This window comes from Thunnus thynnus, chromosome 18, assembly GCF_963924715.1.
Source record: "Thunnus thynnus chromosome 18, fThuThy2.1, whole genome shotgun sequence".
NCBI lineage: Eukaryota > Metazoa > Chordata > Actinopteri > Scombriformes > Scombridae > Thunnus > Thunnus thynnus.
This window is the reverse complement of record NC_089534.1, coordinates 28,621,185-28,646,893: the sequence shown is the minus strand read 5'-3', so window position 1 is coordinate 28,646,893 and position 25,709 is coordinate 28,621,185. Positions and strand designations below refer to the sequence as shown.

The following is a 25,709-nucleotide window of genomic DNA, read 5'->3' as shown; positions in this document are numbered from 1 at the left end:
TTTCTGAACCACTTATTTGCGCGTGGTAAATCAAACCTATTGCTAAAATAGATTTTGTAACGCATAATCGTAACCAAAACGTAACCTAACCGTTTTTTAACCCCTATCCGCATATGGATCCGTCCACCCGATGACGTCCACCAATCAAAACAAAGTGTCAGAATTTGAAGTTTGAAAAGGGAGTCGCTTACAGTGCGCTCGCTTCAGTTGATAAAGCCTATTTACTTTATTATCTTTTTGTCATGTATTAGTTTTACTGGAAATTTTATGTGGGTGACTACCAGAAAGACAAAATGGCAGAAGAGTCCGCTGTTAAAGTCTGTGTTCGAGTCCGTCCGCTTATTGAGAGGTGAGTTTTGAGTCAACGGCCGGTAGAAGTTAGTAACTTAGCTAACGTACCTATTGCTAACGCTAACTGTTAACGTTACTAAAAAGTAACAAAGGTTAGTAAAATGTTCATAAATTTCCAGAGGCGCAGTTAAAAAACAAGGTTCCAACAGTATTCTAAATGTTCATAGGTAAGGTATTGAATATATATATGACTGTTTTAATAGACTGTTATTATTATAATTGTTTTTTTTCTGTAAGGTCTCCCATGCAGTAAGTAAGTTACTGCCCTCAATTTCACAAGATCTGCATCTTGTAGAAAATACGCCTCGACCTGTCGGTAACGGTCTCATCCACTGTATGGGAGACAGCCCGAATATTGTATCACAGACAGGAAATTTATTGACATAAATGGTGCATTTAGTAGACGCCCTGGCAGTGTTTCAGTGTCAGGGCTAGGATACCAAACAAGATCTATTGTTCGCTATCCTAGAAGACAATATTAGTTCGCTGTTATATATAAATAACAGCTACATTTTAGACACAAACAGGCACATTTACAGCTGTAAAGCCTAATTTTATTTACAAAGAAGGTCACTGACTATACACTGACTCACTTTGTTTCTCTACAAATCCAAAGGCTTTTAAAATGAGCTTTTTTATACACTTTGTAATTGTGTTCTTTCTCTTAAATGTAATTAGGAGTATATGTAACTTATCCAGTGCACTTATCTGTCACAAAACTGACAATCAGGACTTTGTCTGTGATAAAATTTGGCCTGATTGCTGCTCTTTTCATAACCAGAGAGCCTTTTCTCCACATAAGTATTGGTTGAGGGGAATGCTAGATTTCTCCTCCAAATATAACATTTTGTTTTTAGCTGATGGTTCCAAAAATCATCAGGGATGTTAAAACAAGTCAGCCACACATGTCACACAGCAATGTTAAACTTTAGTCTCCTGTCTGTTAATGTTTTTCTGCACATATCTTGAACGTGTGTCCTTATTACAGGGAAGAAAGTGCTGCATCGGAGGATACCAAGCCTGTCCAGCTGTTTTGGAAAGCTGATAAGAAATCAATTCATCAGATCGATGATGGGAACTCGACCAAAAGCTTTAGCTTCGGTAGGTTTTGCAGCATGTGGTTGTGTTGTGGTTCTTTTATGCTATTTGGTGTAGAGACAAAGTAACAAAATCTACTGTACACTTACTTTCCTCCATTTTGTACTCAGATCGAGTGTTCGTTGCTGAAGAAACAACCAATCATCTGTACCAGGACATTGCAAAGCCCTTGGTTGTTTCAACAGTTGAGGGATACAATGGTACGTAATGGACATTAAATAAAGAGACCCCGTCTTGTTGTTCCATCTCACTTACTGTAGCTGCATGGTGTAAATATCTACTCTGTGTTTGATCCACAGGAACCATATTTGCTTACGGGCAGACATCCTCTGGAAAGACTTTCACCATGATGGGGAGCGACCGTATTCCTGGAGTAATACCTCTAGCTGTTGAGGATGTCTTCCAAACCATTAAAAATGTAAGAATTGTGTCACGTGTTTGAACCTTGGTGCAGTTTGTTGTGTAATTACTGCTTATTGTAACCAACGGCTTCTCTTTTGGCCACAGCGTCCAAATAAGGAGTTCCTTCTCAGGGTGTCTTACATGGAAATCTACAACGAGACTGTGACTGATCTGCTTGTTGACAGCTGGAAGAGAAAACCCCTGGAAGTCCGAGAAACTATCAATGTAAGAGGGTCGCTTAGTAATGGGTTTGATTGCATTTTTTTTAATCTAATATAGTATTGATTCTTCTTATCAAGGAATCCTTTCCGATCGCTTAACAAATCTTGTTTGGTTATTTTTCAACATAACTAAAACTCAAACATTGAATTTAGATCTGTAATAAGTTTGTGTTGGCTGAGAAGGCAGAAACCTATTTTAGTGTCAACCTCATTACTTTCCTAACCCGATATAACCTGAAAATGAGATGAGCAGCATTACATGGGAAATTCTAGTTATTGTAATAACACTTCTAATATTTTCACCTTATTTTTCAAAAACTACTTGATTCAGAACTGTTTTGATGTTGATCAGCTTAAAATATTCATATTATATATGCATATGAGTTTAACTGTGTAATTCTTCTGAAATAGTTTTGCTGTGATCCACTAGATCAGAGGTTTTTAAAGTGGGAGGCGGGCCTCCCCAGGGGGCTTCAAACAGTTTCAGGGGAGGCTCAGTGAATGGAAGTGAAAAAATATTATATTAGTTATTACATTAGTTATCAAAAGGAGATCACATAGAATAGCCTAAATGTGGGTGATTTGAAAACCCAGTGGGTTGTCGGGTTTATTTATGACTTACTGAACTGCAAAACCAAGTCCAGTCACAGTCACAGTCAAATTACAGAGTAATGTTTCTTTTCCCTTACAAAGTACAGACACTGACTCATTACTAGTAGTAGAAGGTTAAAGTTGATGATTCTAACTAATCTTCTATAAAACACTTGTGTTAAAAGTGTTATGTTTTTGATCCAGTGTTTTTGGAGCTTGCCCTGTACAAGGGACTAGATGTCAGTCTTTCTTATCATAGGCCGAAGCTCCTAAGGAACATCATTCCAAAGTCTAGGAGCACTGAACAGCAAAAACCCTAAAAAGATGTAGTTTCCGGTTTGAAATGATCAATGTAATTATGTTTACAACTATTGTGTGCAGAAAAACATCTATGTAGCTGACCTGACTGAGGAACTGGTGACTTCTCCTGCACAAGCCCTGGCCTGGATTCGTAAAGGAGAAAGTAAGATCTGAGGTTATTACAGTTCATCAGGAAGAATCCTTACAGGGCGTCCACTGCAGACTGTGTTTAACAACCAATGTGTTTCCTGCACAATCTGCCTCTGTAGAGAATCGTCACTATGGAAAGACTAAAATGAACCAGAGGAGCAGCCGCTCACACACCATTTTCCGAATGGTAAGCAATGCACAACATATAGTAATGTGTGGGATTGTGGGAGAGTCTGGACTGATTGTGTTTTCTTTAGATCCTGGAAAGCCGTGAGAGGAGCGACCCAGCATCAGGTGAAAATGCTGATGGAGCCATTATTGTGTCCCATTTGGTAAGTTTGCCTTTTTTTTTTATCTCTCTACTCATTTAGTTTGTGTTGTTCTGATTCTTTGGTCATCAGCAATCTTGTCTTTTTCCACCAGAATTTAGTTGATCTAGCTGGATCTGAGAGAGCGAGCCAAACAGGAGCTGAAGGTAAGGAGGATTGGCCTGATATTATGTTAGAGTTTCACTTTCCTGAATACTGACTTTACAGTAATCCATCTGTTTTTATATTGTAGGCACACGCTTCAAAGAAGGCTGCAATATCAACCGCAGTCTGTTCACACTCGGCCAAGTGATCAAGAAACTAACCGATGAAAGCCAGAAGTGGGTATAAAATAGACATGCAATGCACTTAATGTAATAACCTTTTCACCTGTGTTACTGTGACTAACATATTCTAATTTCTACTCTGAGTTATACCACTGACACATCCAAGTACTGTTGGGTTTGTACTCTGTACTACTGGGATATTGCCAGCATCATTCAGTTTTGAAGTTTTCCCTCTTTCTGGTCAGAGTCTTACTGCTCCTGATACACAGTACCTGTCCAAAGTTTGGACACAGTTTCCCATTCACTGGACCCGTACTGTATATTCACAGACCAGGCAGGGACAAAGGAGCATGACTAGTTTCTCCTAAATCTCTGTAATCTATTCACTTAAAGGAAAAAACCCATCCACCCAGTCCTCCTGTGCAGAAACTCTGGCCAGGTGTGATTGTACCTAACCTGATAAGCAGCACACACTTACTGCACATGGATGTTGATAACCAAGAAATACTATAGATCCAGCATGCAACTCCCCCGAGAGACTGAATAACAGTATTTCCCGTAGTGTTGAACTATTCTTTTTAATATAGCTCCTTAAAAGTATAATTGATGGCAAAAGTAAGTAGCTTGCCTCACTGATTTGAAATGGCTGTTTAACCTGTATGTGATCACTTTAAAAAAAACCTCTAGTTCCATGATTTGAGATTGATCTCTACATGTTGGTGCAGAAATTGGCTAAATATCATTGTCTCTCAACAGGGGTTTTACAAACTACAGAGACAGTAAGCTAACCCGCATCCTGCAGAACTCGTTGGGTGGGAATGCTAAAACAGTCATCATCTGCACCATCACTCCCGTCACACTAGATGAGACACTCAGCACTCTGCAGGTTGGTTGAATATGCAGATTTCACCTCTCCTAATACACCTGTCTTAACATCTGCTTGGCAATGAGATGTATGATTTGAATCCACTCCCAACATTCAATACAATCGCTCACACAAATGTGTATTCATCTCTCAGTTTGCCAGCACTGCAAAGAAAATGAAGAACGATCCTCATGTCACAGAGGTGTCTGATGACGGGGCTCTACTCAAAAGATATCGCAATGAAATTGTAGACCTCAAGCGACGCCTTCAAGAGGCAAGTGTCATCTATTTTTCTTTCTTCAGAGTCATGTTCTGTTTGGCTTATCTGTGCGAGTTCCATTACAGCAGCATTCTCTACCCACTGACTTGTGGATGACCTCCACCCTTCTGCAGGTGTCTTCAGTCACACAGACCACAGCGACAGAGAAGGAGGTTCTCTCCCAGCTGCTCCAAGAGAAGGATCAGCTCCAGAGAGAACAACAGGACAGAATCAGGAACCTCACCAAACTGATCGTCACCAGCTCCAACCTGGTTCCTGTCAAACGGGTAACTAGAGCACAAAATATAGTCTCAGTTTAAGTACAGCCTTCTCTTCATTATCATAGTCATAATAACTCTCGTCCTGTGTTAAGATGCCGAAACGCAGAGTAACATGGGGAGGGAAGATGCTCCGGCTCGCCCGTCTGTCTGGCTGTGAGGGCGGTCAATCTGACCTCAGCTTTGCAGGATCTTTCAGTCAGAAGAGGAAGGCTGACCGCTCCTGTTTGATGGAGCTGGCTGAAGGTAAGGAGGAGCCTATAAAACAAATGAAACATATGCACATTGCAAATTCTAATTCACATTATAATTCCCTGTTCGTGCATGCATGAACTGCACTATCTGATAATTAATGAATGCATACATGGTATATTTTAACAGATGATGAGGACTTTGACTCTCACTGGGAGATTCCTGATGAGCCGTCAGATGACATGGAGATGAGTCAGAGCTCTGTGACTACTCGTAGCTTTGGAGACAGGTAAACTTTTTGGTTATCACTTTTAAGAGGGCTAACACCTTCTGTTACAGTTGTCACCAGAGTGACCACGTTTCAGTTACCTCAGAAACTGCACACACAAACTCACCCTTTCTCTTACCCAGTGGGCTACTTTTAATAGAAACACAAAGTAGGATGTGGCTTCCCTTTGCTGAAATCATTTAGTTGTTGTTTTCATTTAGTTTTTGTGCCTTACAAAGCAATGAAAAATGTTTAACTCTACAAGTGTTTCATAGACTGACACAAGGCAGTAGAGTCACAGATCATGTGAGAATGGAAATGGATGAAAGTAAGCATATACCACATTATTCTTACAAGTGTCACTATTAGAAGTGTCTGTGTTAGACAAAGCTAAAAGGCAAAGTGAGGCCTTTGATTCATTTCTTCATCACTTTCTCATGCTTCCTGTCTGCACCGTAGCCTTGGCTTTTCTAATCACTTACTCTCTGTTCACACCCTCTCTTTGAGTTGTTGAACACTTTATGTTTTATCTCTTTTTCCAGTCCCAAAGACTTCATATCTCCAGACCGGATGTGTGAGCTTTCAGGTAAAGTGTCCAACCTGGAGATGCAGCTGGCAATGGAAAATCAGCAGAAAGAGGAAGCCATGATAAAGGTGGAAACATTAGATGGCAGAGTGGCAGAGCTGGAGCTGCAGCTACAAGCAGAAGCTCAGCAGAAACAGGAGGCCTTAGAGAAAATGCAGACATCAGAACAGAGAGCAGCAGAGCTCGACCTCCAGCTCAAAACAGAAGCTCAGCAGAAGCTGGAGGCCACGGAGATGTTGGAGTTAAGGGTGGCAGACCTGGAGAGACAGCTAGAAGAACAGAGTCACACACACATGGAAGCTGATAAACAGGTGTGTTATGTGTAACATACTGAGAGGAGTAACTGAAAAGAAAAGCACCTTTTATGCACTTTTTTTTGACCTAGCTTGTGTGTGTGTGTGTTAGCTGTTTTTTTGCACTAATCATCAGAACCTTGTTTTCCAGATGAGAAGAGAATTTGAAGAGACCATCCGGCTTTGTGAGACTCTGGCTACAGAGAAGGTAATCCTTGATGTAGCTGCTCTGCTATACAACCTGCCCTCAATGAGTGATTCTCTTTATTTGACAGATTATCGGTTAGTGTGTTAAATGTTTCAGTTTTTTTAAACGATCATAGAGTATTTAAATAGATTTTGGCAGCAACCTTGAATGTCTACATTTTAGAATCATATCTGCAGGAAACCATTTCATTTATTCAAGCTAATAGTCATTGAAAACAACTGGAAAAACTCACTGATTTCCATGAAATTGTTTCTAGGACATGGTGATGACTGAGCGAGATTATCTGAAGCAGGAACTGGGGATGTTCATAGAGCAGACTAACAGCCTGGAGAAAGAGAAAATTGCTCTTTCACATGAGCTGGAGGAGAAGAGAGAGATGGATGAGTTCAAAACTCTGGAAGAGGAGTTCAGGAAAGAGCATGAGGTAATGTTTTTGATTTGATTCCACACTATTTGGACAGAATTTTAATTTTGTGATTTATTTATTTGTTTAGACTGTGCTAATTCTGTTTGTGTGATCTTACAGAGCGAGTTGCAAAATGAAATATCCAGCTTGAAGAAGGCCATGGAATCCTCTGAGCTCCAATGCTCGGAGCTTCAGGTAAGATGACATGTCAAGAAAGAGTTCCTCCTGAGATCTGTCTACTCTGGAAAAGTATATAAATTAGTTTTTTGTTTGTTAAAGTGTCAGTTACAGTACACATAAAACATCCTTCATCTGAGTATGAATCTTCTTCATATTTTATTTATTATGTTGCTTCTGTGTAGAACAATCTTAAAGCCCCAATCCACTGTTAGTTCACTGCATATTTACCACTTCAGCTGTCCGTTACATGACTAACAAAGAACCCATTTCAGCTATGCTGCAGGTGAAATGGGTCTGTACCCAAATCACTGATCTGAGCTTTAAGCTGTGAAGTGATGTGGATTGTTAGTTAATGTTAAGATATTGAGGTAAAAGTGAATAAAGTTAAAGCAGTTTTGTTCTGTTTTAATGATTTTATTTATTTATTTTTTTTTCAAGAAAAAACTAGAAACTGTGTCTGAGGAGCTGAAGAAGAAAACTCAGTTTGCAGAGGATCTTCAGAGTATGGTATGTTTGGTTGTCTTATTCTGTTGTAGTTGTTAATAGTTGTGATTTTTTACCAGTAAAGATCATAAAAGTGAAATATAAAGCAAGTCCATGAAACGCATCTTTAAACAGATGAGCAGATGCAGTTTGAGTTAGCCAGAGTTCCACAGTACTACTGAACTAAGAATTCAGATAAGTAATAACCTGAAGTACCTGAACTGTCTAAATGTAAATGTAAATGTTTTCATTCAAATCTTTCCATCTTTCATTCACTGGAAAACAACCAAATTCACAACACAAAGAATTCAATTCCTGACACTCACATTCAAATTAGCTTTATTGGAATTACCATAATTTATGTACAGTATTGCCAAAGCATTGATTTAAATGTAAGTAGAATCATTCAGAAAGGATGAAAGTCAGCAATTTGTTTCCACATTACTACATGATATAACTATAATACATTAGACTATGCTGTACAATGCAGCTACATTATTTAACTATAATTAAAATAACTTAAGAGTTTATAACATTTTTAAAAAACTGTATATATGAAATGAGGATTACATATAGTGTAACAATTGAGTGTAATGGTAATGATGAGAACCTGACACTGTGTGTGTAAATACTCAATACTGCATCCCTAATGAGCCTTTTCACAATTATCATGAAGAAAATCTTTCAACAATAGTAAGGTGGAACAAACCAGTGAAGGTTAAGTTTGCTCATTTGCACTCTAAATTACAAGTGCAAACACTATAAATAGCTTAAAATGTATTTAAATGTTCATTGTTTACATGTGAGATGTCGTATGGGAGTTGAGGTTTAAGTTGAAGCAGTTGAATTTAGTTGAAGAAATCAAATGATTATGCACATGTAGACTAACGCTGTCATGTCTCCTCCTTCCAGAACGGTAAGGACTTGGTACAGGAGGTGGCGAAGCTTCGTCGCTCCTTGGATGATGCTGAGGGTCTCAGCAGAGACACAAAGAAAGAGTGGGCCGTCCTGCGCAGCCAGAACATCGCTCTGGAGGAGACGCATGTAAGTGGGATGTACACACACACACACACACACACACACACACACACACACAGACTTGTGAAGTCTGAAAATCTACTCAGAAAGATGAAAAAATGGGTTATTTAAAGATTTATCAACATGTCTACAATATAGAGTTTACAGTGGTACCCAAGGTTCCTCACTATCCCTCTAAAGGCAACAGGTGTTTTGTTAGCATTAGTTAGTTAGTCAGTTATATAGTTTCAGGAGGTCAAAGATCACTGAGTAGTTTTGTCTGTACCAACGAAAAAATGATCCATTTTTACCTTTTTAGTTCTGGTCCATCTCATTTTCATACTGACTAATTGTAAACAAACCAAGAGGAGAAACTTCATGTTTACTGCTCTTGGTTTGGTTTATGGACTAATAAGTAACTGACTGACTGGACAGTTCTTCTGACTGTCAACCTGCATCATCAGCACAACATGGACCCACATGAGGAAATCAAATTCAGGTGACTGAGAGCAGGTCATGTTGCACTTTACTAAACGTTATAGTCACAAAGAGCTCAAACATGAAGATGGTTATGAGCAGTAATATTGAAGACTGCAAATTAATCTCATAAGGTCATTTATTTGTACCAATTTATTTGTAGTTTAGAATCAGTGAGATAGTGACAGTGTTCAGTGCACTGCCTGCTGTTTGGAGCGTTTTGGTGTCTTGGTACTATGTGTTTCTATGTTTATTGTCTTTATATTGTCATTAGAGGTTAAATGACTCTTTTTTTAGGGCTGTAGGTGGTTTACATGGATCTAATGCACATTATCTTACCAGCTTGTGTTTGTCACAATCTCCTCTCCAGGTGACTCTGACTGCCAACCATGACAAGATGGAGGCTGAGGTGAACAGCCTGCGCTCTCAACTTGCAGCAGAGAAATCACGCTACCAAAAAATGCAGAGTGATCTCCAGAAAGAGCTGAATGTTGCATTTGATGAGAACACCAAGCTCACCACTCTACTAGATGGCAAAGTCCCCAAAAGTAGGTTTCAAGTTACAGAATTTGGATACTCTGAGCTCAGAACCTGATCAGCACAGTCTGCATATGGATTTGGACAATATAGACAAATGATTCGTAAAATCAAGCACAATTTGTAAGATGTTCTCTGTCTCCAGATCTGATAGATAGTGTGGAACTTGAGAGAACAGTGACCAACCTGAATAAAGAGCTGGCAGCATCTCGTGAAGCAGAGGGAGCCCTCAGAGCTCAGCTGGAGGAGGTGGCTTCACTTCAGGCTCTTCCAAATAAAGTGGACAACCTGATGAAACAGGTGAGTCCCCCGAACATCCTCCAAGAGCCGTGTTACATAACATGATCACATTGATGAAATACCAATACCATTAATTGTTTGTGTTACCTCAGGTGTGTGAGCTGACTGAGGAGCTGTGTGCTGTTCAGAGTCAGAGGGACAGCCTGCTCTCAGCCCAAGCTGTAGGCCAGGAGGAGGCTCAGCAGCTCAGAGACTGCCTGCAGACATCTCAGGATCAGATTATAAAAATCCAAGCAGATCTTAGTGCTGCTGCACAGAGAGAAAACGACCTGAACCAGCAGTGTGCTGATGCCACACAGCAGCTGGAATCACTGCGCTCAGACCTGGAGCACTCTGATGCTGAGAAGAGTCAGCTCATGGCTACCATCAAAGAGACAGGCTTAAGAGTAAGATATGGAATATGAATATATCAATATGCCCTTTGATCAAGTGCAACTCTCTTAGTTTGATACTTTTGATGATTGAGTTTTTTAGGATTGATTTGTAATCTTCTGCTAGTGGAATTTTGGTCCTGATTGATCTCATGTTCAGACATATGTGCAGGGAAATCTATATGGATTTTTTTGGAAATGGGTTGTGACAATGAGGTAACCAGACAGACAAGCTTTAGCACTAAGTCATGTTTTCTGTTTTCATTTCAGCTGGAGGAGAGTGAACAACACAGAGCATCACTGGAGGAGAAAGTGCAGCTGATGAAGGATCTGGAAGAGAAGCTTGCTGACAGTGAAGTTTCCAGAGCCACAGAGGAGGAGATTAGTAAAGAACTTCAAGAACAGGTATGTCATACTGTACATACATGCTTCTTATTGAATGAGTTGTTTTTGTAAAGCTGGCTTTCTCCAATGCTTCTGTGCAGTTTCTAGTCCTCATCATGTCTTACATGCCAGCTTTTCTCTAGTTCTCATGTTTGTTCCTGTATTGAAAACTATAGATATAATTATGTAAAATATAATCTCAACATATCTATTTGGATGTTTCTAGCTGAACCAGCTGACTGAAGAGCTTCAGTGTGTGCGAGCTGAGAAAGAGGCTCTCCTGTCTGAGCAGAATGTCGGTGTTCAAAGCTCTGCAGAGGAGATGGAGAAGCTGCTCTCTACAGTCACATCTCTCACCGCAGAGAGAGACCAGCTCAAGATGGACTTGCAGGGAAATGTGGAGATGGTGAGTGACCACTGAAAGTCAACAGGGAGACTAAATAACTAAACCAGCTATTTAGTTTCCCAGTTTAAAAGTACTAAAGCCCCTTTGTTGTTTTTTGATTGACAAAATGTTCTCTCATTTTTAGGCCGTAGAGACTCAAGGTCTTCTCCATTCTCTACAAGAAGAACTTCAAGAGCAGAAGCAGAAGAATTCAGAAATGGAAAAACTCCATGAGCAGACAGAATCTGGTTTAGGGAGAAATGTGTGTGAAATGTTACTGAAGCAGTTTTTGTTTTCTAGATTTTTTTCTTTCATTGTCATCTTCTGACTGTTAGTTGGAAATCTTTCCATATTAACAGATGCTGAGTCTATCACAAGAGCTCCAGAGTGTGCAAGATGAGAAAGAGACTCTCCAGATGTCCGGTGGTCAGAGCTCAGCAGAGGAGACGGAGAAGCTGCTCTCTACAGTCACATCTCTCACTGCAGAGAGAGACCAGCTCAAGATGGACCTGCAGGAGAATGTAGAGATGGTCAGTTTCCATGTGCCTGCTTTGCTAATCCATTCATTTCTGTCAACTGTTTGAGCCTCTGCTGTTTGTTTGTGCTCTGTGTGTGCTCATTTCAATTTATAGTAGCCTACAATAAAATAAATGACTATCAAACAGATGATTGAGATTCAGGAGGAGCTGAGGACAGCACTGGAGAAGAATCATGAGCAGAAGGAGCAGATCAAACAGCTGGAGACTGCACAAACACCCAACTCAGATGGACCGCCCAATGACATGAGTGGCCAGCTATTGGAGCTGCAAACACAGGTGAGTTTATTGATTCATCAGGAAACTGGGCCTCTTTTTACACTATGACACTATGTAATTACAATGTGTGTCTTTTTACTTCAGCTTTACAAATAATAATTAAAAAAAAAAAGATTTCTCAGAAACAAAGTTGAAATATTTAAAATCGGTGGTCATAATATAAAGTTGTTACATTATCTTGGAGTCATGTTTCTGTGTTGAGTAACATTGAGATCATTTTTTTAAAAAGTGAAATTGGAATTCAGAGAAAAATAGTTCCAAAACCCAAGCTCATACTCTGTGCTACAGACACATTTCACTTGATTTCAGAGAATTAAGGTTTGATTCCCAGCCCTAGTAAAATATAAATGATTATAATCTCAATACAAAAAGGTTAAATTGTCTGATGGATTAAATATGCCCTATGTAAATAAATCCTGATTAGAAATGTTTACACTTTGACAGATTCAGAGGCTGACTGAGGAACTTGAGAGTGTGCGAGCAGAACGAGACAGTCTGCAATCTGAGAGGACAGCTGACCCTCAGACCTCCACAGAGGAGATGAAGGAGCTGCTGTGTAGAGTGACGTCTCTCACTGAGGAGAGAGATCAGCTGCAGGAGATCCTGGAGGGACTGAGACAGGAGAAGAACCAGCTCAAAGCAGAGCTGGAGGACAGGATGGACATGGTATGTTAACATAGTTTCTTCTTAACTGTTGTTCTTGTATGACTGATTTTTCATGTTTATCTGCCCACAATGAGAAAAGGAAACAAGTGATGTTTTTTCTCTCACAGGTTGTTCAAGCCCAACCTGGCTTTAACCAGCCAGCAATGCTGAGCTCAGAACTGCAAGCAGAAGATGAGAGAGCAACACAACTTCAGCAAGAGGTAACACAGCTTCTGTTAAAGGACACATCTGATGAAATTCAGTTGATTTCTTATTGACAATAAATCCTGTGTGTAAACTCAAACTGACAATTAACTGGTCTAATAACAAAAAAATGAACTGTACTGTACTGTAGTTTATTTGGACTCAATCCCACATACACCATCCTGCTGCCAGAGTACCTACCAGTACTTCCTGGTACATCTCATAGGCTACATAAAGATTGACATATTCAGAAGGAATCAGTGCCTTGTTTTTCAATATTCTGGTGTTTGGTGGACTTTGAAATGTATGAATACTTGGATTGTGAAATGTTGCTGTTTTCTTTTCCAGACAGAGAAACTACAAGCCAGTCTACAGGCCGTCAGTGAGCAGAAGAGCCAGTTGGAGGCTGAACTACAGCGTAACATAGAGATGGTGAGGGGTTGTTTGTGGTCAAACTGGTGTCATCACATTGCCAGTCATGTTAAAGGGCTCAACCTTTTTTCCTAATCTTCAGACTGCAGAGACTCAGAGCCTTCTACATTCACTTCAAGAGCAGCTCCGAGAGCAGAATGAAAGAAGCCTTGACCTGGAAAGATTAGGTCAAGAGCAGCAAGCTCAGCTAGAACAACAGGTTTGTTCTTCACAACATATATTTTACAGAAAAGACTGATGTTTAGTTTCCATTTTCAAAAGTCCTGTTTAATGACAAAGACTGAGGAAGTTTAGTTTCTTAGTAGTTTTCTATTGTCAGGGTTCTGACTGCTTGTTGAAAACTGTCCCATTTAAACAGATAAAGACTCTAACTGAAGAGCTTGAAGGTGTGCGAGCTGAGAGGAATGGCCTGTTTGAGAAGGAGGCCAGCTGTCAGACCTCCACAGAGGAGATGAAGGAGCTGCTGTGCAGAGTGACGTCTCTCACTGAGGAGAGAGATCAGCTGCAGGAGATCCTGGAGGGACTGAGACAGGAGAAGAACCAGCTCAAAGCAGAGCTGGAGGACAGGATGGACATGGTATGTTAACTTCTTAACTGTTGTTCATGTATGACTGATTTTTCATATCTATCTGCCCACAATGAGAAAAGGAAACAAGTGATGTTTTTTCTTTCACAGGTTGTTCAAGCCCAGACTGGCTTTAACCAGCCAGAAATGCTGAGCTCAGAACTGCAAGCAGAAGATGAGAGAGCAACACAACTTCAGCAAGAGGTAACACAGCTTCTGTTAAAGGACACATCTGATGAAATTCAGTTGTTTTCTTATTGACAACAAATCCTGTGTGTAAACTCAAACTGACAATTAACTGGTCTAATAACAAAAAATGCGTGTGTATCTAAAGGCTGATATATCTTATTCCTCTGTGCCATAGAGCCAAAAACTATTAAAACACATCAGTGAATCACACTGTTGCATTGACATGTTCCTTAATCACCATGAACACACACTGTGGTTTATTTTGACTCAATCCCACACACACACACACACACACACACACACACACACACACACACACCATCCTGCTGCCAGAAATACTCACTAGAACATTTCCTCCTGTTCAAGTAACGTTTGTTTAAAAACTACAGTGACCAGCTGTTTTAGAAAGTTACTAACCCTCTGTTAAAAATGAAACTATGTATTTATAAGTCCTTTTTAAAGGAATAGTTTGACATTTTTGGAAATACACTTATTTGGTTTCTGGTGGAGAGTTAGATGAGAAGATTGATACCACTCTCATCTTTCTTTTAAATAAAAGGCTTCAGCTAGCCAACAGTTAGCCTAGCTTAGCATAAAGACTGAAAACGGGGAAACAGCTAGCATGGCTCTGTCCAAAGGTTACAAAATCTGCCTGCCAGTACTTCCTGGTACATCTCATAGGCTACATAAAGATTGACATATTCAGAAGGAATCAGTGCCTTGTTTTTCAATATTCTGGTGTTTGGTGGACTTTGAAATGTATGAATACTTGGATTGTGAAATGTTACTGTTTTCTTTTCCAGACAGAGAAACTACAAGCCAGTCTACAGGCCGTCAGTGAGCAGAAGAGCCAGTTGGAGGCTGAACTACAGCGTAACATAGAGATGGTGAGGGGTTGTTTGTGGTCAAACTGGTGTCATCACATTGCCAGTCATGTTAAAGGGCTCAACCTTTTTTCCTAATCTTCAGACTGCAGAGACTCAGAGCCTTCTACATTCACTTCAAGAGCAGCTCCGAGAGCAGAATGAAAGAAGCCTTGACCTGGAAAGATTAGGTCAAGAGCAGCAAGCTCAGCTAGAACAACAGGTTTGTTCTTCACAACATATATTTTACAGAAAAGACTGATGTTTAGTTTCCATTTTCAAAAGTCCTGTTGAATGACAAAGACTGAGGAAGTTTAGTTTCTTAGTAGTTTTCTATTGTCAGGGTTCTGACTGCTTGTTGAAAACTGTCCCATTTAAACAGATAAAGACTCTAACTGAAGAGCTTGAAGGTGTGCGAGCTGAGAGGAATGGCCTGTTTGAGAAGGAGGCCAGCTGTCAGACCTCCACAGAGGAGATGAAGGAGCTGCTGTGCAGAGTGATGTCTCTCACTGAGGAGAGAGATCAGCTGCAGGAGATCCTGGAGGGACTGAGACAGGAGAAGAACCAGCTCAAAGCAGAGCTGGAGGACAGGATGGACACACTACAAACTGAGGTTTGTGTTGGATAGTTTTACTATTGTACGATTATTTTAAGGCACATGGAGTACACACATTTCCAATAGGACATTTTTAGGACATATTTCATCTAACTGCTCCCTTCCTTACAGATGAGCACTTTAACAGAAAAACTGGAGAGTGTTGAAGCAGAGAGAGACAGTCTGCTCTCCAAGACGGAAGCCAGCTGTCAGACCTCCACAGAGGAGATGAAGGAGCTGCTGTGCAGAGTGACGTCTCTCACTGAGGAGAGAGATCAGCTGCAGGAGATCCTGGAGGGACTGAGACAGGAGAAGAACCAGCTCAGAGCAGAGCTGGAGGACAGGATGGACACACTACAAACTGAGGTTTGTTTCAGATAGCTTTACTTTTATTAGCTGCACATTTTTCTTTTTTTTTACACATTACTTTCATATGTTTGTTGGGCTTGATATAACAAGCCAACCCAAGAACAAGAAAAGCTCAATAAATAATAAGAGAGATTAGAATACAAACATGTTCTTGCATGTGTCCATTGTGTGTATCCTTTACATGTAATAAACATGTTAAATGTGTTTTCTTCCTCATAACTCAGTTTGTTATCCCCTGTGAGTGTGTGCATCAGGCTGAACATAACGGGGACCAACTCATAAAAACATTGCTCCATGGTGCTACTAGTGGTCAAAAACTCCACAGGGTACCTTTCTTAAATACAGTTTTTAAATTCATTTAGTCATTGCGGGCCACCAGCTCAGTTTTCAGTGCCAAAGCATCCCTGGTCTCATGTCACCTTACATAAGAGATCCCAAAGAATTCCATGCAGTGAGGTATACAGATTTTAAGTTTGGGAAAACAAAGCACTGGTATCCGATGGTACTCGCTGTCAAAATCAATAACAAAATCACAAAGAATGCATCATAGATCAGACAGATGTGTATTTTAGCTTCGAGCTGTTATAGTAGACTGTACTTGTAGCCAATCTGTGAGATGTACTTTGGTCCACTGGTGCAAATTCACTGATCATTTCCAGTTACAGTTAAAAATGTCTTCTCTGCTTGGATTGTTCTGCAAATGTTTGGAAGTTTTACGTTAACAACTTGCCCACGTCTGCTTCAACAGATTGTACAGCTGAATACATCTCTACAGACCGTTACTGAGCACAAGAGACAGCTGGAAGATGATCTGCAGCAGAGCGTGAATGTGGTGAGTGAGCTCGTCATCAACTAAGGCTTTAGGTTCAATCATACAATTTCTGGCAGTTTTGTACATAATAGTTTGTTAGTTTTGTCAAATTCATTTGGATAGTTTAGTTGATTTTGTGGATGTCCTGTACTTGATGTGAACTTTCTGTCATTTCTCCTTTTGATGATGTGTTTGCTTATTTGACTAACAGAAGTTAACATTTTGTTTTTAGGCTTCCACAACTCAAGACCTTTTGAAGTCGGTCCAAGAGGAGCTGTGTGAACAGAAGCAGATGAACTCTGATCTGGAGAAACTAAGTCAGGAGAAGGAGTGTAATTTAGATCAACAGGTTAGTGTCTTATACCTCACATGTTACAAATAGACTTCTCACTGTGGGCTAATCCGTCTGACTGCTCCCTCCCTCACAGATAAGGACTTTAACAGAAAAACTGGAGAGCGTGGAAGCAGAGAGAAACAGTCTGCTCTCTGAAAAGGAAGCCAGCTGTCAGACCTCTACTGAGGAGATGAAGGAGCTGCTGTGCAGAGTGACGTCTCTCACTGAGGAGAGAGATCAGCTGCAGGAGATCCTGGAGGGACTGAGACAGGAGAAGAACCAGCTCAAAGCAGAGCTGGAGGACAGGATGGACATGGTACACTTGTACAATTATAAAGTCATTGGTAATCTAAGGGCAGTAACTTAAATAAGCCTTAAAGCAGACCAGTTCAAAGCTCTTTTATATTGTCATTTAATGTATGCTCTCCTCCAACTACAGATGTCTGCCACCCAGGAGAAGTTGAGCGAGCAGGAGCAGATAAATGTGCAGCAGCAGGCTGACAGAGACGAACAAGAGACCAAGCTTCAACAGGAAGTAGGTCCAAATCATTTACTGCCACAATTTAAAGGAATTGTTTGACATATCACAAAATGGGCTTACTTACTTTCTTTCCAGTAGTTAGATGATATTAGCCACTCCCACATTTGCCCAGTAAATATGAAGCTGCAGCTAAACAGCTTCATATTTATTATACACTGGGATGCATAGACACTGAAAACAGGGGGAAACGGCTTGCCTGGCTCTGTCCAAAATTTTAAAAAAATGTTCCTACCAGAGCCTCTAAAGCTGTAGTTTCCAAAAAGAAAAGCTGTGGTTGATGTCTTCTATCTAAATGATCAAAGAGATGAGGCTGAGAAGGCTTCAGAGGTGACAGGTGATCACTGTTCTCTGCATGATTTCTGTTCTGAATGACCTGTCACTGTCTCTTTATTGCTGTCAGGTGCAGCAGCTCGAGGAACAGCTGAAAATATTCAGAGAGAGGCAAACCCATGCTAAAGCTGAAGCAGATGCCTCACAACAGGTTTGTCATTACTGGAGTCATTTTTTACTGGTCTTTTCTTTCGGTTTTTATCAGATAATCTTATTGAGATCATCAAGATCTCTTTTCCAAGAGTGTCCTGTTGAGAGTGTCCTGAGTACAGCAAACACAGACAGTCACACTCAAGCACTTACAAATGGCATCAGAAACAATCAGACGTATCTTCAAAGTTTCAGTATTTAGTCCGTTTAGCTCTGCTCTGATGAACTGAAGTTTTAAATTTGATGTGTTCATGACAATAAAATGTTTTGTCTGAGGTTTTATTTTTCTCCTTTCATTTCAGCTGCTCAGTGATGCGAACACAACCATCTCAGCACTCAGAGAGCAGCTGAGCAGTTTGGATCAGAGCACTAGTGATGTCAAAAAGACAGCATCATCACGGCTGCAGGACTCCACTCTGCAGCTTCAGGTAACATCACCACTGACCATTTATACATGAGCAATAATCTTCTTCTAATATGAAGTAAATCCAAGATGGTCTGTCAGGAAAGTTTTCTAAAATCTGTTGATTTGATCTGGAATTACCCTGATACGACTGAACTGATATCATTGCAGGAGTCCTTCAAAAGATTCCAGCACTTCATAGACCTCTGTTCCAAGAATAACTCCAGAGCCCTGGACAAAGCCCTGAGAGTGCAGAGTTCCCTGAAGCCGAAAGATTTAACTTCCCTTCCTAAACCCACGATGAATGCCTACAGCACCATCTGTCAGCTGGAACGGCAATCTGCTCAGAGTCTGGGAAATATTAGTGTAAATATCCATACTTTTTTTCCATTTGAAATCTCATAATGGTGTCATTTTTGTTATCAGATAATAACCAGAAAACATGTGTTGTTTGCTTCCCCAGGAGCACCTCCAGGTGCGTGCTCAGGGCTACAGGAATCTGTTTGAGGAGTTGGTGAAGAAAGATTTGGCTGTCTTTGAGGAGAGGCGTCTGCAGGATGTGCTGCTGTGCAGAGCGCAGGCACCCAGCTACTCCATCAAAGACGAAGACTTCCACACACTGTGGGAACACAGACTGACTGAGCTGCTGGATAAGAGGCAGCTCTACCTACAGGTGAGCCTTTCAACAAGTTGTACATTATATGAGCTCGTGTCTTAATCCTCTGTACGTTTCCATCTCTCCAACATTACTGCTTGAATCTTCATGACCACTCTGTCGGCTTTGTAGAAAATGGGTAGCATTTTGGAGAAGTTCTGGACCAACATGGCGTCTTACCCCAGTGAGCTGTCAGCTGAGATCAGAGAGAGGGAGAGGTTCAAGGAGCAGTTCCAGGCAGTGTGCACCAACCAGCCAATCAGCTTCAGCAGTCTGGACAGCATCCTGAGCACTTATCAGAACCACATATCTGCAGTGGCACAACGCTGGAAGATGACTCTGCAGGTACTGTTCATTCAGTTCTTTAATTATCTCTGCCTCAGTCCTGTTAAGCAGGATATCTCAAACACTGAACAGATTTTAAAAAAATGTTGTGGAAAGAGACTGAAATGATTCATCAATTTCTATTTCAAGTTGAAAATCAGATGTATCCTATATATGTCCACTGCCACTTTAACAACAGTAAGCATGGGAAGTGATTAGGGTTGCAACTAACAATTATTTTCATTATCGATTAATCTGCAGATTACTGTCTCTTTTAACTGGTTAGTCTGTAAAATGTGAGATACTGGTGAAAAATGCCTGTTGTCATTTTCTACAGCTCAAAGTGACGTCTTTAAATGTCTTGTTTTGTCCAACCAACAGTCAAAACCCCCAAAGTATTCCATTTACAAGTATATAAAGACATAGAGAGGCAGCAGATCTTTACACCTGACAAACTGGAACCAGCAAATGTTTTTGCTTAAAAAATTACAGAGGATTTATCGATTGTCAAAATAGTTGCTGATTATGTTTCTGTTTATCAATTAATTGACTAATCGTTGAGGTTCTACAACAGACAACTTTTTCATCAGTCCCTAAGGAGTAGGAATTTTTTCTTGAAATGCTGCTGATTTAAACTACGTCTTGTATGTATACGTAAGAAATTATAGTTGTAGCTTTTACAATATATCTATTTTTTCAAACCCTCACACTTGCATAACTGGTGTGACTCACCTGTCTCAAAGATCTAACCTAATTTCTACAATTAAATAACAATTTCTACATTTACTTATCTGGGTAAACATGGCTCTACTGCTCCTCAATCTTTAAGATCCCCTCCAAATATGTTTTAAGATGTATATAAAATACTCTACTTTGAATCATAATTAGTGTCTGTGTATATCTTACTATACAGGGGATTATAGATGAGCAGCGCGGTCTGTGTGAGGAGCTGAAGCAGCTGGAGGCTCAGGCTGATTCTCAGCTGAGAGAGGAGAGAAGCAAGAGTTTGACTCTGCAGCAGGCTCTGCAGGGAGCTCCACTCAAAACAGAGCTCTCCCTGCTGAAGGACAACCAGCAACTCGCTCTTCAGCTCCAGCAAGCTGAGGAGAAAGTCAAAGTATGTCTGACTGATCTGTGATTGTGTTTATGACTGCTGTCATCATGTAGTATCATGTCATAGCAGAGCGAGCTGACCTCACTAATATCCACCTCATTGTTACAATGCAAGGCTCTGAGCAGATCTCATTTAATCACTATACTGGTGACATTTTTTCAGGCTCTGTGTGTACAGAATGAGCAGCTGGAGGAGGCTCAGATCAAAGCCATCAACAGAGTGTCCAACCATAAACAGGCCACCCAGCTCCTGCAGACAGAACTGCAGGACAGCCGGGCAGAAGTTGAGGAGCGAGAGAACACAATCCGAAGCCTCAAGAGCAAACTGCGAGAGTCTGAGGTTTGTCTCAACATCTCATTAGTTTTTCTTTACAGAGCACGTCCTGAGGCTAGCACTAATAACTCAACATTTTACTGTGTTTTTAGTGTAAACAGTTTAAGTCTGTGATTTACATTTTCATATTTGTCTTTTCCTGTGTAGAAAAATTCACCTGACGGTGTTGAGCTGGAAAAACTGCGGACTAAACTGTTCAAAATGGAAGTGGAGTTGAGTTCAGCATCTGATCTACACCAACAAGAGTAAGGACCTTTTTCTAGTTTCTTTGTTTTATTTATTGCCTGTACTGATTGACTTCTTGCTTCAGTAGTATTTTGCAGAGATGAAGGTAAAGCTGACATTCACAGCTGTCCTGTCTGCTCCAGTCAAGTAAAAATATATCAAGGGGTGTGTTCCAGTTTTTTTCTTACCAGATGTTTGTCCCTCTCAGGGTCCAGAGGATGACCACAGTGCTGAATGAAAAGGAAGAGTCACTGAGGAAGCTGAAGGAAACCCTGAGGAAATCACAGCAGCAGGGAGAGGAGTCGTGTAAGTCATCAGTGTTTGTTTCATCTCATGACTCCAAAAGTGATCTGGATTTTCTTGTTCTGTCTGTTTTGAGATTATTGCATATAGACATGTGAGAAGCAGCAAATCACAAAGATGAAATAGAACCTTTTTATAGCGATGATCTCACCTCAGAACCAGAAAATGTAAGTCCTTTTTTAAGTACCTCTGGCTCCTGCAGACAGGTTGAATAACACTGTCATGATGTTGACTTCAGTCCTGCAGGGTGAGGACCTTCATGCCAGGCTGACAAACCCCAGAGGCTTGATGATCAAGAGCAGCATTCACCTGGAAAAGACCAAACTGGAGGAGGAAGTCAAACAGCTTCAACTGAAAATAGCCGAGCTGGAGAGGTAAGATGAACCTGTATAAGCGTTGTTAGCTGATGTTATTCACTGCATCATGTAGGGCTTCTCTTGACATCTGTCCCCCCCCCCCCCCGTCTCCACAGCTTGGTGTCCAGTCAGCATACAGAGATCAACAAGTGGAAGAGCAGAGCCATCAAGCTGAAGACGAAGAACAAGGCCGAGCTGGACAAGCCTCCATCACCCTGTACTCCCACCAAGAGGGGCCTCCCCATGACCTCAGACTCCTCCAACTTCCTCAACTCACCCAAGAAGTTTCTGGTTACTCCTAAGAAGATCCTGGACTCTCCCAGGAAGCTGTTGGATTCTCCAAAAGTCTCTCTGCAAGACTCCCCCAAAAGCAGATTCTTTGATGTGGGTGGAAGCTCTGAGCTGCTGTCCAGAACCTATCCCAAGCAGTTCTTTGATAACTCCAGCCTGGGGACCATTCCAGGTAAGCTACATCTAAAGTTGACCCCCTTTATGCTGTAGTGTGTCTGAGATTCTTAACATAGTAAAGACCTGAGCTGTTTGTTTTTGCCAGAGGTTTCCTGTGTTCCTGATACGACAGATTCAGAGAAGGGTAACTGCTGTGTTTAGGGAATCACTGATGGTTACTAACAGACACGTGGGGGTGTTGGGACTTCACTATTCTTCCACTCACTTCAGTCAAACTTTTCTTGAAATTCTGAGATATGAAGTCAAAACAAAGGCATTGAAAACTGTTTTTGGAAACTTTTTGAACAAACCTGAAGGGAACATTTCTCTGAGACAGTTAGTCCAAGAGAAGGACTATGTTGTTGTCAACACTGGCACATGAAGAAGCACACATAATAGAAAACCCTGGGTTGGTTGATGAACATCACAGCCACTGAAGTATGTAGACCAATGAGGGCTGGGGATTATAATTCTTATGGATATATATATTTCATATTTTACTTGAGTATTGTTTTGTCTCATGAAAGTCTCCTGTGTTACAGATGCAGCTGCAGGTGCAAACAGACAGGATGAGTGGTGGCCTCAGTCTCCAAAGCAAGAGGATATGTGTAAACAACAGTAAAGTCTTCCACATGTGCAATATTTTTAATGTCCTTCGTCCTTTTCACTGTTTCTAATTTTAATGTTTTCTTGTAGTTTGCAAAATAAAGCTTCTAATTAAAAAATGATTGACTGTTGTTTCATTGACACTGCAGTCCAGCGACTTTGTTTCCATGACGTAAATAGAAACTACAGATGGAAAAGCTAGAGTTGTTCATTATTTAAAGGGGACCTATTATGCTCATTTCCAGCTCTCTATTTTTATGGTGGTACTCCACTCAAGTAACTTTGCATGATTGACAATTCAAAAAACTCCTTATTTATCTTATATTGGCCCTTTATGCAGCCCCTGAGTTCAGCCTCTGTCTCTAACAGGCAGTCTTAGCTCCTGTCTCTTTAAGGCCTCCCTCCTGATGAGCCCACTATGTTCTGATTGGCTGTATTTAGTTAAAACTTTGTTCACATGCTGATTACCTTTTTGATTGAAGATGAGCTGTGACAATTAATAAAACCTTTTCATTTTGAATAAGTTCCTCCCCTAAAAGAGGTAAAAACACAAAACAAGATGAGTCAGCAGTTTCACTTCTGAAACACAGATTCATGGCTCTATCTGGGAGACCAAATTATTCTGATGTGATTCTAATTCTGTTGATTTGTTGTGGGACATTGACATTGTATATAGTTTCTATCACTACAATCTCTCTAAGCATCAATAAACCTGCTTACAGATTGTGCAAATTAAGATGCTACATTATGTGATTATGAGAAAAGAAAGTTAAATATAGAACATTTAAAATCATTAAATGGATAAATATTGTTAATATGGTCATATTTAGCAGCAGGGCAGTTGTATATGGCCAGGCACTGAAATATTTACAGGTGTTTGAGCACATTAGATATTATTTATGTCATAACCATGCAGCATTCATGCCTCTTTTAAATAGCAAACACACAGGTTATCCACTTTAAGTTAATTATCATTGCACCTGGAAAGAAAGCAAAACAATCAATGAGCATCCAGCAGTAGAGCAATAAAGAAGGTGGAAACTAGTTCACCACAAAAAATATGAGCACCATCCACTGAATGTATTAATTAAGGAAATGTGTTCACATATTAATACATACTGCAATGATAAATGGTTAGGATTCCCTCTGTCTTTAATTTGGCAGGTGATGCTTCATTAAACATATTACACCAAGAGGTTTCATTTAAAACTTCAATTTCAACCCTAATCTTATGGACATCAGTATAATTAATTCAGGATTAGGATAAATTAATGTACAACTATTCAAAAGAAAGATCATTTGGTCAGTTTGATAAACTGGTTTAATAGTTTCATGCACAGCTGTTTTATGGGATCACATTTGATTGCACAGGTGTACCTAATAAACTACAAACTGTTAATGCAGTCAATGTAAAATGACATATTGGCAAGTTAAGGGCTTTTCTGTCTGGCTTCTTTTGCTGCTGTCAACAAGAGTTCACAAGAATAGTATTTTCAGTTGCTTGGTAAAGACTCTCTATAAGACATCTGTGTTGGCATTCAGATACTGATTGGCTCCATAGATGTTGGGACAACACCTGTAAACCCATGAGAATATTCCACATGTGAGATTTTTTCCTAACATGTGCTACCACTCTTAGTACATGCATTTTATATGTAGATGCTCATGATGCATTTAGAGCCCATTTTTTAAAATGTTACTTCCTGACACCTTCAGAACCCTTCATAGTACTGCCCTCACTTCCAACCAGAAAATATACATTTTGACAAAATACCCCAGGATGAATAGACTAAACTGGAGGAAGTCAGAGGAAGCTGGAAGTGAAGAGCAAGGCAGAGGTCTCCATCACCCTATACTTCTCATGACCTCAGACTTCACCCAAGAAGATCCTGGATTCTCCCAGGAAGGTGTTGACTCAGACAGCAGGAGTCACTGGCACCATCATGCCTGCAGGACCTCAATCTGTGATATGAGCACTAAATTATTAAGTCAGGTATGCTTTATCGAGTTCCTGCCCTGATACTGAATGCTACCTACACACTTACTTTTACAAGCTTTGGTAAAGCAAACAAGCATTAACAGTTGGTTAAACCTATAATAAAAAATTAACTGGTGCTTGTTATCAGACAAACACTAGTCACTCAAGCATGCATGTTTTCCCCAACATGACAGCTCAAATGACACCTCTCAAATGTTGTTTTGTACTATGTTCATGAATGAATGTCTTATATACTCTTTGGAATGTACAATTAGCATTAGCTACAGGGATGTTTCTATCAGCAGTAGGTAACATTTGTTGCGCTATTGCTCCTAATCCAAAAGCACATTCTTGTAGGGCTTAAACAATTCACTGACATCAACTGCTGATAATCGGCCCACTTGGTTGAGTCCTCTAAGTGTAATTAGTGGCAGGTTTTCCAAAATTCTCATTTTTGTGTTTTGAGTGATTACACTGCTGCTCAGACAAGAGATCTTAACATGCAAAACCACACACAAGAGCAGTCACAGAACTGTATGTATGATAATTAAATAAAGCTATTTCAATCAGAATTCAAATTAAGAACTGACTCCAGAAACTACCATTTAAATACATAATGTATAGAATATAGTCAGAGTATAGTATTGATGATTGATTATGCTGGTAGTCCTGTCCCAATGTCCACCCTCACAGACTTTGATTCATGTTCTGCATTAGATAGTGGAGCTCTTAAAGGGTCAGTTCACCTAAATTACAAAAAGAAAAAATAGAAACACTTATTTGGCCATGTTTATGAGATACCATAACCATCTGTGATTTCTGTTGCCATCCCAATACAATGGAGGTGAATACAATTACTGTACACAGCATAAAGTTATCATGAGGTTAAAGTGATTAAAACTCTGGAAACACTTTGGGCTCATAA

The 25,709-nt window shown here is 40.2% G+C and overlaps 1 protein-coding gene across 5 annotated transcripts; it reads left to right on the top strand.

Moving 5' to 3' along the window:
- Positions 1-156: 156 nt before the first annotated feature.
- On the top strand, positions 157-22,928 carry cenpe (centromere protein E). 5 transcript variants are annotated; one of them, XM_067571495.1, is made up of 56 exons: positions 157-349; positions 1,340-1,452; positions 1,560-1,649; positions 1,749-1,867; positions 1,957-2,076; positions 3,045-3,126; positions 3,233-3,300; positions 3,371-3,445; positions 3,537-3,588; positions 3,675-3,762; positions 4,465-4,594; positions 4,728-4,847; positions 4,967-5,119; positions 5,206-5,356; positions 5,492-5,591; positions 6,113-6,467; positions 6,601-6,657; positions 6,914-7,081; positions 7,184-7,258; positions 7,682-7,750; positions 8,639-8,770; positions 9,591-9,768; positions 9,903-10,057; positions 10,150-10,443; positions 10,699-10,833; positions 11,039-11,218; positions 11,343-11,459; positions 11,557-11,727; positions 11,863-12,012; positions 12,457-12,678; positions 12,786-12,878; positions 13,210-13,293; positions 13,376-13,492; positions 13,652-13,870; positions 13,970-14,062; positions 14,851-14,934; positions 15,017-15,133; positions 15,293-15,523; positions 15,638-15,871; positions 16,623-16,706; positions 16,918-17,034; positions 17,114-17,335; positions 17,459-17,554; positions 17,961-18,041; positions 18,343-18,468; positions 18,615-18,809; positions 18,907-19,116; positions 19,231-19,443; positions 20,336-20,539; positions 20,699-20,875; positions 21,017-21,114; positions 21,303-21,400; positions 21,636-21,771; positions 21,870-22,216; positions 22,307-22,345; positions 22,743-22,928. In XM_067571495.1, the coding sequence occupies exons 1-56, from the start codon at positions 294-296 to the stop codon at positions 22,820-22,822; spliced, it is 7,770 nt and encodes a 2,589-aa protein (XP_067427596.1). In that variant the 5' UTR covers positions 157-293; the 3' UTR covers positions 22,823-22,928. The 5 variants fall into 5 exon arrangements, with proteins under 5 accessions (XP_067427596.1, XP_067427599.1, XP_067427598.1 ...); XM_067571498.1 differs by lacking the exon at positions 13,376-13,492; XM_067571497.1 differs by lacking the exon at positions 15,017-15,133.
- The last annotated feature ends 2,781 nt before the right edge of the window (positions 22,929-25,709 follow it).